Source organism: Macrobrachium rosenbergii, chromosome 26, assembly GCF_040412425.1.
Source record: "Macrobrachium rosenbergii isolate ZJJX-2024 chromosome 26, ASM4041242v1, whole genome shotgun sequence".
NCBI lineage: Eukaryota > Metazoa > Arthropoda > Malacostraca > Decapoda > Palaemonidae > Macrobrachium > Macrobrachium rosenbergii.
Genome location: NC_089766.1, coordinates 28,559,360 through 28,574,359, shown reverse-complemented (window position 1 = coordinate 28,574,359; position 15,000 = coordinate 28,559,360). Strand labels below are relative to the sequence as shown.

General features: G+C 30.5%; 1 protein-coding gene across 1 annotated transcript in view; it reads right to left on the bottom strand.

The window, feature by feature from the left end:
* Positions 1–1,752: 1,752 nt before the first annotated feature.
* The window catches only part of LOC136852785 (protein FAM200C-like), a 47,702-nt gene continuing 34,454 nt past the window's right edge, over positions 1,753–15,000 (bottom strand). Inside the window, exons 2-3 of the mRNA XM_067127684.1 lie at positions 2,091–3,468; positions 1,753–1,991 (exon numbers count right to left, since the gene is read on the bottom strand). Coding sequence (XP_066983785.1) covers positions 1,753–1,991; positions 2,091–3,468 — 1,617 coding nt within the window. The remainder of the gene's footprint in view (positions 1,992–2,090; positions 3,469–15,000) is intronic.

The window sequence follows — 15,000 nt, the reverse complement described above, 5'->3', positions numbered from 1 at the left end:
CGCCCATCAAAGTGACCAGCTGTTCTATTGCCCAATTCAAACACGCTGTTGCTGCTTTCTTGGCTGTGTGTTGACAGAACCTCTCTGACTGCTACCCAAAACCTGACTAAGCTGTCAGACACACTGTGACAGACGTCAACTTGCCACCGCGACGAAAAACACTAGATGCAGGAGAAACAACGAAAAATCGTGATAACATTGTTCCAACAAAATAAGAAACTAATCCACCTATAGCATATGTATGATGATTTATATATATTTATAAAATAAATATATACAGACAAATTCTGAAGAATAACATATTAGCAGCATAATATATATATATACCAAAGCATATAAAATAAATATATATATAGACAAATTCTGAAGAATAACATATATATATAGCATAATGATGACAACATATATAAGCAGCTATATAAATAAATAAGCGCAGACAAATATCTGAAGAATAACATATATATAGCATAATGATGACAACACCAAAGCATATATATAAAATAAATAATACATAGACAATATATCTGAATATATATATATATATATATATATATATATATATGATATATATATATATACATATATATATATATAATATATATATATATATGAGATAGTAATATATATAATAATATATATATATATATACATATATATATATATATATACACCAAATATATATATAAATAAATAATATATATACAAATATATATATATATATATGCTTAGCAGCATAATGAACAACACCTAAGCAGCTTTTTGGATATGCTTTGTAAACAGCATATGCAAAAAACGGACAAATTCTGAAGAATAGTGGGCAGTTATTCTGCCATAGTCTGGTAAAAGTGAAGTAGACTGCATATATAACCATTGATATATATTCTATATAAATAGATATACATCCTATACAGATGATATATATATATAATATAAATATAGATAGTCGTTCATGTCAAAATATATATATATATATATATAATATATATAATAATATATAAATATATATATATATATATATATATATATATATATATTTATATATATATATATATATATATATATATATATATATGATATAGCTATATTCTATATATATATATATATATATATATATATATATATATATATATATATATATATATATATATATATATATATATATATATATATATATATTGTGTGTGTATATATATATATATATATATATATATATATATATATATATATATATATATATATATATATATATATATATATATATATATATATATATATATATGTGTGTGTGTGTGTGTGTGTGTGTGTGTGTGTGTGTGTGTGTGTGTGTGTGTGTGTGTGTGTGTGTGTGTATGTATGTATGTATGCCATGCCTTTACTCTTGTTTGTGAAAAAGTCAATGTATATATGATATCATTAGATTATTTGCAATCTTCCTATTGGAGTGAGTTTGCAAATTCGATGGTCTAGCCCAGTGTCTCCCAAGCTTTTTCAGTATGTGACCCCTTACAGCAGTACCAAACCTGTCATGACGCCCACATTTATAAGCCTTCTAAAATCGTACTAATTTTAAATGGCACAGATATATTTTAAAATTTTAAATATTAATAACAGCCGAGAGAAAAATAAAATCTCCATTGATCTTTATCAATGTTTATTAACAATGACTGATTTATTAGCATTTTAATGTGAAGAATGTACCTGCTTTTTTGCTACAAGCAAATCAATACGAAGGTCTGTATGGCTCAAGGCACATCACATGTCTGCTTCAGCATTCAACCTGTTTCTAGCCTTCGATTTGATCACCAGGAGAGTCAAGAAACCACTTTCACAGAGGTAAGTGGATGAGAAGGGAATGAGTACTTTCAGGGCAAATTTGCTGGTCTTGGGGAAAGCGGAGAACATCTTGACACAGCAGTTAGAGCTGTTGAACTGTTGCTGTTCCTGGAACTCCTCTTTTGCTGCAGTGTTGTTGATGAGCTCCAAGAAGTACTCTTGTAAGTCATCAGGAAGATCATCCACAGTGCATCAGAAAGGATTGAGGGCAAGTGTCAGCTGTACATTTTCATTTCTATCAGTTTCATGAAAATAACGTTCGAACTCTTCTTGGAGGATTATCAAGTGTTCCTTGATCTCTTGTTGTAGCTCCTCAACAAGTCGTTTTTCTCTGATGACCTCGTTCATACACTGAAAGGAAGCTACATTCCCCCTTTCAACTTTCCTCTTCCAGAGAGCTAACTTGTCGAGGAAAGCCTTGATGGCATCTGTATGCATCATGATGGTGGTGTCTGGGCCCTGTAGTTGCTGGTTGAGTCCATTCAAAGCTTCAAAAACATCTGCCAAGTGGGCAAGACTACATTTAAATGGACCCTGAATGTCATTTAACAACTGCTCCGTTTTCTTCCCTTGGCCTGCCAGAAATATCTGCAATTCATCAAAGAGTTCAAATACACGAGCGAGAACATTACCTTTTGACAACCAACAAACAGATGTGCAGAAGAGGAGGTTTTGGTGAGCAGAATCCATGTTTTGGCAAAACCTACAAAACAGCCTGGTGTTGAGTGCCCCTCCTTTGATATGATTGACGATGCGGATCACTATTTTCAAGGTATCTTTGAAAGAAGCAGGAAGCGTCTTGGAAGCAAGAGCCTCACGGTGGATCAGGCAGTGTGTTATAATGATGTCTGGGTTCTTTGTTTTGACCAGAGTCATAAATCCTGACTTGGAGCTGAGCATGCTGGGAGCTCCATACATACAGACACCAACCAATTTTGCCCACAAGAGTTTTTCCTCTTCAAAGAAGTTGGACACTATGTTCATGATATCTTCAGCATTTGTTGTTGTTATCAGTGGGCTGCAGAAGAAGAACTCCTCCTCCACCTGGTTTTCGGAGATGAACCGAGCATAAACCAAAAGCTGAGGAAGATGTGCAACATCTGTGGTCTCATCAAGTTGGATGGCGAAGAAGGGAGAGAGTTTGATTTTCTCTATCACCTGAGATTTGATGTCCTGCAACATGTCATCGATGCGCTGCTTAACTGTGTTGTCTGAAAGACTTATCTGATTAAGCTTGTTGTCACAGTTCTGATCAAGGAAAAGACGAGCAGCCTCTACCATGCAAGGTTTAACAAGCTTCTCTCCAATTGTGTGTGGCATCTTCTGCTTTGCAATAAGAAGGGAGATCCTGTACGGTGCCTTGAAGATGCTGCTAGGTTGAAAGAGAACTCCTGTTCCATGATCCAATCTCGACCATTTGAGCTGGTGGTCCTTGATTTTGAAGTATGCCAAATCCTTGTTAGCCAGTTCCGGATGAACATTGGTGAGGTGTTCGTTCAGCTTGAAGGGCTTCATGCTCTCATTAGCAAGTGTCTTCTTGCAGATGACGCACTGTGGCATCTGCATGCCATTGTTCACTATAAATGAGAAGCCGAAGTTGAGAAAACTCTTGTTGTATGTGAGCTTCTTTGACATCTGCAAAGAAAGTTATCAAGCATTAGGAACGGAAAGAATCTTACGACAAAACACAAACATAACAACTAACAAAATTCCAAAATATAATTGGAAGAACAACTTCTGTGTAATACAAATTCCTTACCTAAAATATGAAGTCAATTTATAGGGATAAATTAATTTGGTGGATAAGTGACTCTGACCACAGTAATTGTATGTGTGTACATTTTTTTCATTGATAATTCTCCAGTCAGAATCATACTGACATACATAACCGTATCTCAGAATAATCATGCACAGTGTTAAGACCACTTACATTAACTCAAAAGTGGTGTTATATATATGGGATGGGTAAAAAAAATGGTGTAAAACAGCGCATACCATAGTTAAAAATACATGCATGCCATGTACCTTACACAGCCCCCACCCTCGTATTCATTAGTTATCTTTTATATAGAGTGTAGGAGAGAGAGAAAAAAAAAAACTCACAATGTTTGAGTATCACAGTACTGCGTGTGGTGTGGCTAACTTCAAGAGAAGGATTGATGAGGTGGCGCCGTGGCGGGTAGAGTTCCGCAAATCTGCGGGACCCAGGTGGTGAAAACAGACACGAACTAAACCCGTACATTAAATATGACGTGATGCCATCACGTACGTTACCATGTCTTAACACAAACACTGTGCATTTCAACATTTTACTATCCAACTTGATTCCATTTTTGAGTCGGTATTAAAAACTATACATAAGAAATATAGGTACATAAGATAATAGTGAAATATGCCAAAATTATGATAGATACGGTTTGTCATATTAGTCGAAATTTCTTATACCAAACAGATAAAAAAATAAAACAAATAACTTGGCATAATTATGATAAATCTGGCAGCCGTGGTACCTACGATGCACTACTGGTCTGCGCATGCACTCGAGCCAGCTCTGAGACTGACTGAAAAGTTTAAACCCGTTCCAGCAAGCTGAACGTAGTGCATACAGTTGTTAGACCCTCCATGACCCCCAGTTTGGGAACCCCTGGTCTAGCCCTTTACTGATCAGCCCACTATGTTAAGTGGAATAGATTCTGTTGTTTAATTCTTAACAGTCCACAAAATCAAGAAACTTTTTGTCTTAGCCTTAGAAAAAATGCTTCCTCATCATGTGGGGCCATACTCATAAGTGGGAGCTCTTCTGGTTTAGAAAACTTATTGTTTTACGTAGTAAGAACTTTTATGTAGCATAATACAATCATTACCACTTACTTGCACAATGGTAACAGACTATCATAGAATAGCCTGTCAATAAGCTAATTGGTTTAGTTTATGCTCACTGTGTATATGTAATGTATGAGCTCAGTATCATTGTAAGGAATTGTTAAGGGAATGTTTTTTGCTTTTAATTTTCCTTCAGGTTTTTTCATTGCAAAAATAAATAGAACTATTTATATAATTTTTCTTTGGTGAACACTTGAACCTGACTTGCACATTGGTGAATCAAGACCATGCACGTCATGATGGCTGGTTTTAGTGATCATCACTATATATATATATATATATATATATATATATATATATATATATATATATATATATATATATATATATATATATATATATATATATATATATATATATATATATATATATATATATATATATATATATATATATATATATATATATATATATACATATACATATACATATATATATATATATATATATATATATATATATATATATATATATATATATATATATATATATATATATATATATATATATATATATATATATATATATATATATATATATATATATATATATATATATATATATATATATATATATATATATATATATATATATATATATATATATATATATATATATATATATATATATATATATATATATATATATATATATATATATATATATATATATATATATATATATATATATATATATATATATATATATATATATATATATATATATATATATATATATATATATATATATATATATATATATATATATATATATATATATATATATATATATATATATATATATATATTGCTATTAATTTTGTTATACATAATGTATTATGTCTTGTATTTGTATTTTAGCGCTTTTAATGTTGATTTTATTGATTTTTGCCTTTACAGCTTGAAAATCAAACCTTTGTTTTGAAACATCGCAATAAATGTATTTTATGGACCACCTGAGATGTACTTCCTCTTTTCAAATCTTCTATATATTCATATATATTATATATATATATATATATATATATATATATATATATATATATATATATATATATATATATATATATATATATATATATATATATATATATATATATATATATATAGCCACATTCGAAAATGTGCATATATTTTAATAAACACGGAATTAATAAAGAGAGTTAATGAAGTGTACGTCCGCAGAGTTACGAAGAAGAAAAAGTGCATTATTTAAGATAGTTTGACAACACTCGAAATCCATTTCTAGAGATAAAAACAGAAACTGCATTAAGGAAACAAATATATTCGTAACATTAGAGGCTTAGATTGTCTCGTTGTATGTTGCTGTTACATCCGTAAATAACCAGGAAGTGTTATCCTGAGGGATCATTTCGCTGGGGAGGTTTCGTGGAGATTTGCATAAATGTAGGGGACGAACGTCCACCAGGCTCTGGGTTTCCTGACTGGAAAATATTAGAGATATTGCATTTTTTTAATCAAGATGTTTAATAAATTATTGATTATATGATTAATTTTCCATTTTTTATGTTTTCATTGTTTTTTTATGAGTGATATGACACAGCTAATCTCTAATGTCTGTCAAAAATATTACATTTTTAAATAGCAGAGGTTTTCTTTCTCTGCGCGAAAAGGAACTCTAGTCTTCCTTTCTTCTGTGAGACAAAGAAAACAAATCAATAGGTTACGAGCTGTTCTAGTCTAGGTTACAATCATTAAATCGCAGGGCTTGTTCTGAAGCTCCATAACTGTGTAATATCATTGAAAGAAATCATACGAAAAATAAAGTATGGAGTTCTGGGTTATGAAAAGTGCCTGGGTGGACTAACTGCAGACTCACTCTTACTTTCGTGTGAGGGATCGATTCCTGCCACGGGAGGAAAATGCTTCTTATTTTTTTCCCATCTGGATTTCAGGCCTATAATGATAAGCGAATCCAATAGGTGTGTGGATGTCGAAAGTGAAAGAGTAATTGCAGCCCATATATATATATATATATATATATATATATATATATATATATATATATATATATATATATATATATATATATATATATATATATATATATATATATATATATATATAGAAATTGCATTTTGTTTTCCAATTCTCTGATGACAAAGGAATTGCTTACTGGAACCTGAGAGGGAATGTGGAAGAGAAAATACACTGCAGCCCCGAATCTCTTCACAGGATTCATTAAGAGGAAGACTCACATTCTGGCGAAACATGAGATGCTTCGTTGTATCTTTTCATCTCGAAGATTAACCCGCTCTGTTTATCATAATCAGATTAAGGTTCGCGACCGGTTACGGCAACTTCTCATACATAATTTCATGTCTTCACTAACAGAAATTCACTTTAGTTTCAATAGTAAGAGAGTGAATATGATCGTTACTCTCCTCTTCTGTTTACAGTGTTACTACCTTTATGGAGGAGGAATTATTTACACACGAGGCTGAGTGATTCACTTCAGGCAATCTACTCCTCTCCTCCACTTTACCTCTTACTTCATTATGCACCATTCATTAGTTTAATTGCTTCTCCATACACACTTTCCTCCACATAATTGAACTGTATTCTGTTCCATTTTTCATAGTTTCTTCATTGTCATTTTTAACTTTATTTGCAAATTCACTTGTCCTCATTCTGACTTAAATCATTACCTCTATTTTAACTTTAGCTTCAACGTACTAACAAGATAATGATTGGAAACATTCACACACACACACACACACACACACACACACACACATATATATGTATATATATATATATATATATATATATATATATATATATATATATATATATATATATATATATATATATATATATTTACGTCATCTCCTGTCACTCCATCAGATGTCATATTGTTCAATTTAAGTGAATCTCAGCAAATAGTACAAATTTCTATTGATGAATTTCTTAATGTGTGAAATCAGTGTCATCATATTTTCACGTCCATGGTAATCTGCGGCACAGAAAATCTCGCCATTATGTTTAGTTATACGAATGAGCTCATGAGGTCTAAACACTGTAATAATTGAGATACTAGAACGTATCACGGAATGAATGCGTCTATGATAATATAAACTTATTACTGGAGAAGTGAGAACCTCTACAGAAAGTGTCTACTAAACTATGTACCAGCTGGAAGCCTCACATGGTAAAACCATGGTTACAACACAGGAGGACATGATCATTCATGAAACATCATAATAGAATACCACCCTACGATATATACATATACACAAATACATACTAGCACATACAATATATATATATATATGTATATATATATATATGTATATATATATATATATATATATATATATATATATATATATATATATATATATATATATATATATATATATATATATATATATATATATATATATATATATATATATATATATATATATATATATATATATATATATATATATATATATGATTATTATCACTTTTGTACGTGATTCATTTATGACGCATTAACGTGTGATATATATATATATATATATATATATATATATATATATATATATATATATATATATATATATATATATATATATATTTATATATATATATATATATATATATATATATATATATATATATATATATATATGTATATGTATATATATATATATATATATATATATATATATATATATATATATATATATATATATATATATATATATATATATATACATATATATAAATATATATATATATATATATATATATATATATATATATACATATATATATATATATATATATATATATATATATATATATATATATATATATATATATATATATATATATATATATATATATATATATATATATGTGTGTGTGTGTGTGTGTGTGTGTGTGTGTGTGTGTGTGTGTGTGTGTGTGTGTGTCTGTGTGTGGAAATGGAGGAAAAGAGAAAATTTTGATGGAAACAATGGAATGAATGCATTCTAGTAAATTCATCTGGAATATTTTCTTTCCAAAGAAATAGTTTTCATGATTACGGGACCTTTCTCTGTAGTTTTATCGAGCCAATATTATGGATATAATTCTTTTTTCCTAAACTTCATTATCTCTTGTTTATTTTTTGATATTTAAACTCGAACGTTAGTTGGATTGAAGCAGAAATTTAAAAGGTAATTTTAAAGTGAAAAGCCTCATTGTATTTATTCCTGAAATACATCGAGTCCATTATGAAGAGTGTGCTATTTAGATACTCAGTTGCGTTTATGAATGAAGGAAGTACTAACTAACTCAGCCGATATACATTAATAAATAAAATATCAGTAATATGTTTTTCCCTGTAACTAATGGCATCATTACTAAACAGACTGGCATCATGTAACTTATTTCTAGTATCAGCTTCAGGACTAAGTAGCATTTCTGATAAGAATTTTTTTTATAAAGAAATGAAGAAGGAATTCAATATTACAAAGAAATGCAGAGAAGAATGTTATCATTTTCCAAGATTATAGTAACATTTATAAAATGTCATCCAGAGGTGACCTGTGTTAATGTTTATAGAACTCTATACATAAATAAGTAAGAATGCGCCGAAGTTTCTTCGGAGCAATCGAGTTTTCTGTACAGCGAATAATATAGCATGAAACTCTCAGCCACGGCCCATGAAACTCTCAGCTACAGCCCGGTGGTGGCCTGTGTTGTTGGCACCTATAGCGGTGCCAGACGCCAGATCATAGATAACAGTAACCTTAAATAAATTAAAAACTACTAAGGTTAGAGTTCAGCAATATGGTATATTTGATGATTGGTGGGTGGATGATCAATAATCCAATTTGCAGCCCTCTAGCCTTGGTAGTTTTTAAGATTATGAGGTAGGACAGAAAAGTGCGGACCGGCAGACAAATATCCATCTCAATAGTTTTCTTTTACAAAAAACTAAAATTGGTAACACGAGATCAATAACCATAGTATTCGCTCTTATGTTTCTTCTTACAAAGTCCCGTTTTACTGCAAGAAGGTATGACGCAAACATTGATAATACGCAAGACTTTTTCTGGCGTCGTCCTCCACCAATCAACGAAGAAAACATAACAGAATTTCCGATGGAAACTTATGTATAATGTTAATCTCTCTCTCTCTCTCTCTCTCTCTCTCTCTCTCTCTCTCTCTCTCTCTCTCTCTCTCTCTCTCTCTCTCTCTCTCTATATATATATATATATATATATATATATATATATATATATATATATATATATATATATATATATATATATATATATATAAGCGAATCCCACAAAAAGACAAGCAGAAGTTCAGTACCAAGCGCTTTCACGTTTATTGACGCATCGTCGGGGCACGAATGAGATACAAATATAAAGATTTGGTTACAAAAGTAAACAAAAAGAACAAGAATACCAGACGGTCAATTGTCAAAGGGTAATAAACAGAAAGTTAATCCAGGATAATCCGGGATCGAGCTGTCACAAACTGAACCTACGACCAAACAAAATGACATACTCAAGTTTAGGCTTACACAATCCAAAAACATGTATAACCTTGAATACCAGATGATTAATTGCCAGGGGTTAAAAAGAAAACGTTAATCCACGGCAAATCCGGGATCACGCGGTCACAAACTAATCCAAGTATATACTTAACAATAAGGAAAACGGAATCTTACCCATTCAAACTGCAGTAACATGTATAAAAATTAATATTAATTTTGCTTATGTTAATCAACAATTTTTTTAATTATTAAAGCATCAAGTTTAAATAAACCAACACTTAAATTTAGAACACTTTCATTATTTGACTTAATAAAACAAGATTCGATGATATCCCTTTCAACTGTGTCATTGCACGGGACTAAAGGTCTTGCTTTTCTCCAGTTAATAGGATGATCTAAATCTCTCATATGTACGAATAATGCGTTCGATATTTGGCCAGTTCTCACAGAATATAGGTGTTGTTTGATTCGTTGTGAAAGTGGTTTTCCAGTTTGCACTTGCAAGGAATTTCGTAGATGCTGCTAGAAACATCTTTAGGAGAATTTTTTATCACTAAACTCTTAACATTAAAATTACTGAAAACAACATTTATGTTGGAAAGCTTTAACATTTTAGGAATTTGTAAAAACCTTTCATCATACTGTAATTTGAGAATATTATGCTTGCTGAATTCAAGTTTGTTATTAGTTAAATAAAATGTTTTCCTGGCTCTTTTCCATGCTACATCTACAAAGGTCTTTGAGTTTCAAGCAATATCATAAATAGTTTTGATCTCAGCATCAATGAACTGCGGGCTACAAACACGTAAAGCCCCTTAAGAACATTCAGAAAAAACAGAGACTTTAACATTCTGATGGTGATTGGAATAATAAAGAACAAAAGAAGCAATGTTAGTTGATTTTCGAAAGACTGAAAAGGTGAAATTTCTATCATCTCTATGGACAGTTACATCAAGAAAATTCAAATTCAAATTTCTTTCTTCCTCTACGGTAAATTTTATAGAAGGGACTAAATTATTTAGCTGAACGAGAAATTCTTGGAGATTTTTTGTATCTGCCCAGTTCAAGAAAATCTCCAGGAATTTCTTGTTCAGCTAAATAATTTATTCCCTTCTATAAAATTTACTATAGAGGGAGGAAAGAAATTTGAATTTGAATTTTCTTGATGTAACTGTCCATAGAGATGATAGAAATTTCACCTTTTCAGTCTTTCGAAAATCAACTAACATTGCCTCTTTTGTTCATTATTATTCCAATCACCATCAGAATGTTAAATTCTCAGTTTTTTTTTCTGGAATGTTCTGTTTGGCTTTACATGTGTTTGTAGCCCACAGTTCATTGATGCTGAGATCAAAACTATTTATGATATTGCTTTGAAACTTAAATACCCAAGGACCTTTGTAGATGTGGCATGGAAAAGAGCCAGGAAAACATTTTATTTAACTAATAACAAACTTGTCTTGCAAACATAATATTCTCAGATTACAGTATGATGAAAGGTTTTAACAAATTCTAGAATTTTAAAGCTTTTTCAACATAAATGTTGTTTTCAGTAATTTTATTGTTAAGAGTTTAGTGATAAAAAATTTTCCTAAAGATGTTTCTAGCTGCATCTATGAAATTCCTTGCAAAAAATGTGATGAAATATATTATGGGCAAACTGGAAAACCACTTTCATAACGAATCAAACAACACCAATATTCTGTGAGAACTGGCCCAATATCGAATGCTTTATTAGGGTACATATGAGAGATTTAGATCATCCTATTAACTGGAGTAAAGCAAGATCTTTAGTCCCGTGCAATGACACAGTTAAAAGGAATATCATCGAATCTTGTTTTATTAAGTCAAATAATGAAAGTGTTTTAAATTTAAGTCTTGGTTTATTTAAATTTGATGCTTTAATAATTCAAAAAGTTGTTGATAAACATAAGCAAAATTAATATTAATTTTTATACATGTTACTGCGATTTGAATGGGTAAGATTCCGTTTTCATTATGGTTAAGTATATATTCGGATTAGTTTGTGACCTCTTTGATCCTGGTATGGATTAACGTTTTCTTTTTTAACCCTGGCAATTAACCATCTGGTATTCAAGGTTATACATGTTTTTGGATTTTGCAAGCCTAAACTTGAGTATGTCATTTTTTTTTGGTCTTAGGGTTCAGTTTGTGACAGCTCAATCAAACTCGGATTATCCTGGATTAACTTTCTGTTTATTACCCTTGACAGTTGACCTGGTATTCTTGTTCTTTTTGTTTACTGTAACCTTCTTTATATTTTTTGTCTCATTGTGCCCCGACGATGCGTCAGTAAAATGAAAGCGCTTGGTACTGAATCAGCCTGTCTTTTTCCTGTAAAATTCGCTTATACACTGAAGTCACGTGCATCTACTGTGATTTATATATATATATATATATATATATATATATATATATATATATATATATATATATATATATATATATATATATATATATATATATATAATATATATATATATATATATATATATATATATATATATATATATATATATATATATATTAGCCTATACTGCAAATTTACTTGTTAACCATAACAAAAAGCAGGGTAAGGTAATGAGCTCATTAAGCATGATGTTCGGAAATTTTAATTAGTGGATAAAACTAACAGGCAGTCATTACTTATGACTTTTACATGCCCTGTCGTAATATCTTTTGTAATTTCATGCCATCCACAGATTGAGCAATGAAAGTCCTCTGATGTAATGTTAAAACAGGATAGAGAAAAATGCAGCTTTATTGCCGGGCGAAAATTCAAAGTGAAAATACATATTAGCTTCATTAGCCTTATAGTATTATCATACGTAAAATATATAAAGTATTATTTCCAAAAATCTCTTGTAATCTGCATTAATACAGAAAACAAAGGAAAAATATGTAATACCCATTCTGCGCTAGATTTTTGAAGCTCTAAACGATAAACTAGAATATGTCAGTAATCCTTGTTAATGACCTTTTCCTCTCCTCGTTTTATCAGTACCTGAAATAATCCTAGACAGCTGGCCTTCACCCGAAGAACTATCTCAAATATAATGAAGTTAATGTGAATTAAAATGCTAGTTTATCCATTTAATCTTGTTAGCTGTTGTGTAAAACTGAATATTCTTTGTAATCTATTGTTCGACTGTTTGAGGTTTGCTTGACTATATATATATATATATATATATATATATATATATATATATATATATATATATATATATATATATATATATATATATATAAATGACGTTAAATATGACAGCGAAGTTGCAGTTTATTAGTTTCTTACTAATGTTCTCGATTTTCCTTATTATCTTCCTCTGTTCTTCAGGCAACTGATTTTAAAGCACCAAAGTTCATTTTGATGGACGTTTTATTGGTTAGGACGTTTTCGTCTCTTCTAGAGACATCTTCTGCTACAAATGAGTGTTTACAAGGAAATTCACACATATATATAACATTCTTTCAAGGGAACACTTGTCAAAAATATAACTATTCGATGGTTAAAATCCAATATTCCGCAGTTAGCGTTTTGAAATTAACAGTTAAAACATATAGGTTTGTTACTAAACTTGTTTACAACTGGCCTGTTGACAATTACCAAGTATTGCTATTTAGGTATTTACATACTTAGAAACAACCAGACGAAAAATAAATAGCTGAAAATAGACGGTCAACAAAGAATCGTCAAAGAGACATTCAAACTGTATATGTAAAATTAATATAGTAATTACACACGTAAAAGTATAAGTAAAATGTAAATACAAAGTTATCAATATCAGGATAGAACAAGATAAAACATGACAAATATAAAGTTAACTAAAATATTTTATAGGTCCAACATTGACGACACATCTTAGTCTGCTGCATTTCTTCTCCTTTCACGATCGGAAGGTAGAATTGTGCGTTGATTCCTTGCACGTTTAGGAGGCTTATGAATATTTATGTATATTGCCTCAAGGTATTTTTAGCCTTTTAGCATCAGCAACGCTGTCAATAATTTCAGTGTTGGCTTCGAGCATTTTCCTAGTTAGACCCGCATCGTGTGTGTCTCTCGTGTGATTTTAATACTACCATTTTGCAAATGCATAGTAAGTCTTCTTGATAGTGAAGTTGTAGTATTTCCAATATAAAAATATTTCGCGACTTGCAGTTCGCGATTTGACATGTATACTTGTATACTACGTTACACTTATCAAGAGAGCGCTTCTTGTTCCAGGAGTTATTCTTTATGATCAGGTTGGCAGTTCTAAAGTTCTTATAGTATATCTGCAGGTCAATTTTAGTATTTTCCTCTATCGGTATTACTCCTCGTCCTACAATTTCTCGAAGTATTTTCTCGTCGGTCTTGTAAGCAGTGCTCATATAATTCCTGTAATATAATTTAAGAACGTTTCTCTTTCTCCTTTTTCCTTCGGATGCAAAAAACTATCCATTTTCTTCCTGATGACTTCTTGGATATCGTTATTTGAGTACCGTTGTTTACAAGAACCTGAGCGCATCTTTCCAGTTCGGTGTGTAATGAAGTCCACGAACTACAATGAGTAAATGCTCTATGGATATAAGCATTAATTACACTTTTCATGTATTTTGCTGGAGCTTCACTATTTGCATTGAGACACATTCCCGTATTAGTTTCCTTTGTGTAGACGGTCGTCCTAAAATTCGTCTTGAGCAGCTGTTACCATCACATCCAGGAATGGCAGGGGAACCGTTGTTATTTATCTCTGCCCAGTAAAATCGAAGGCAGGA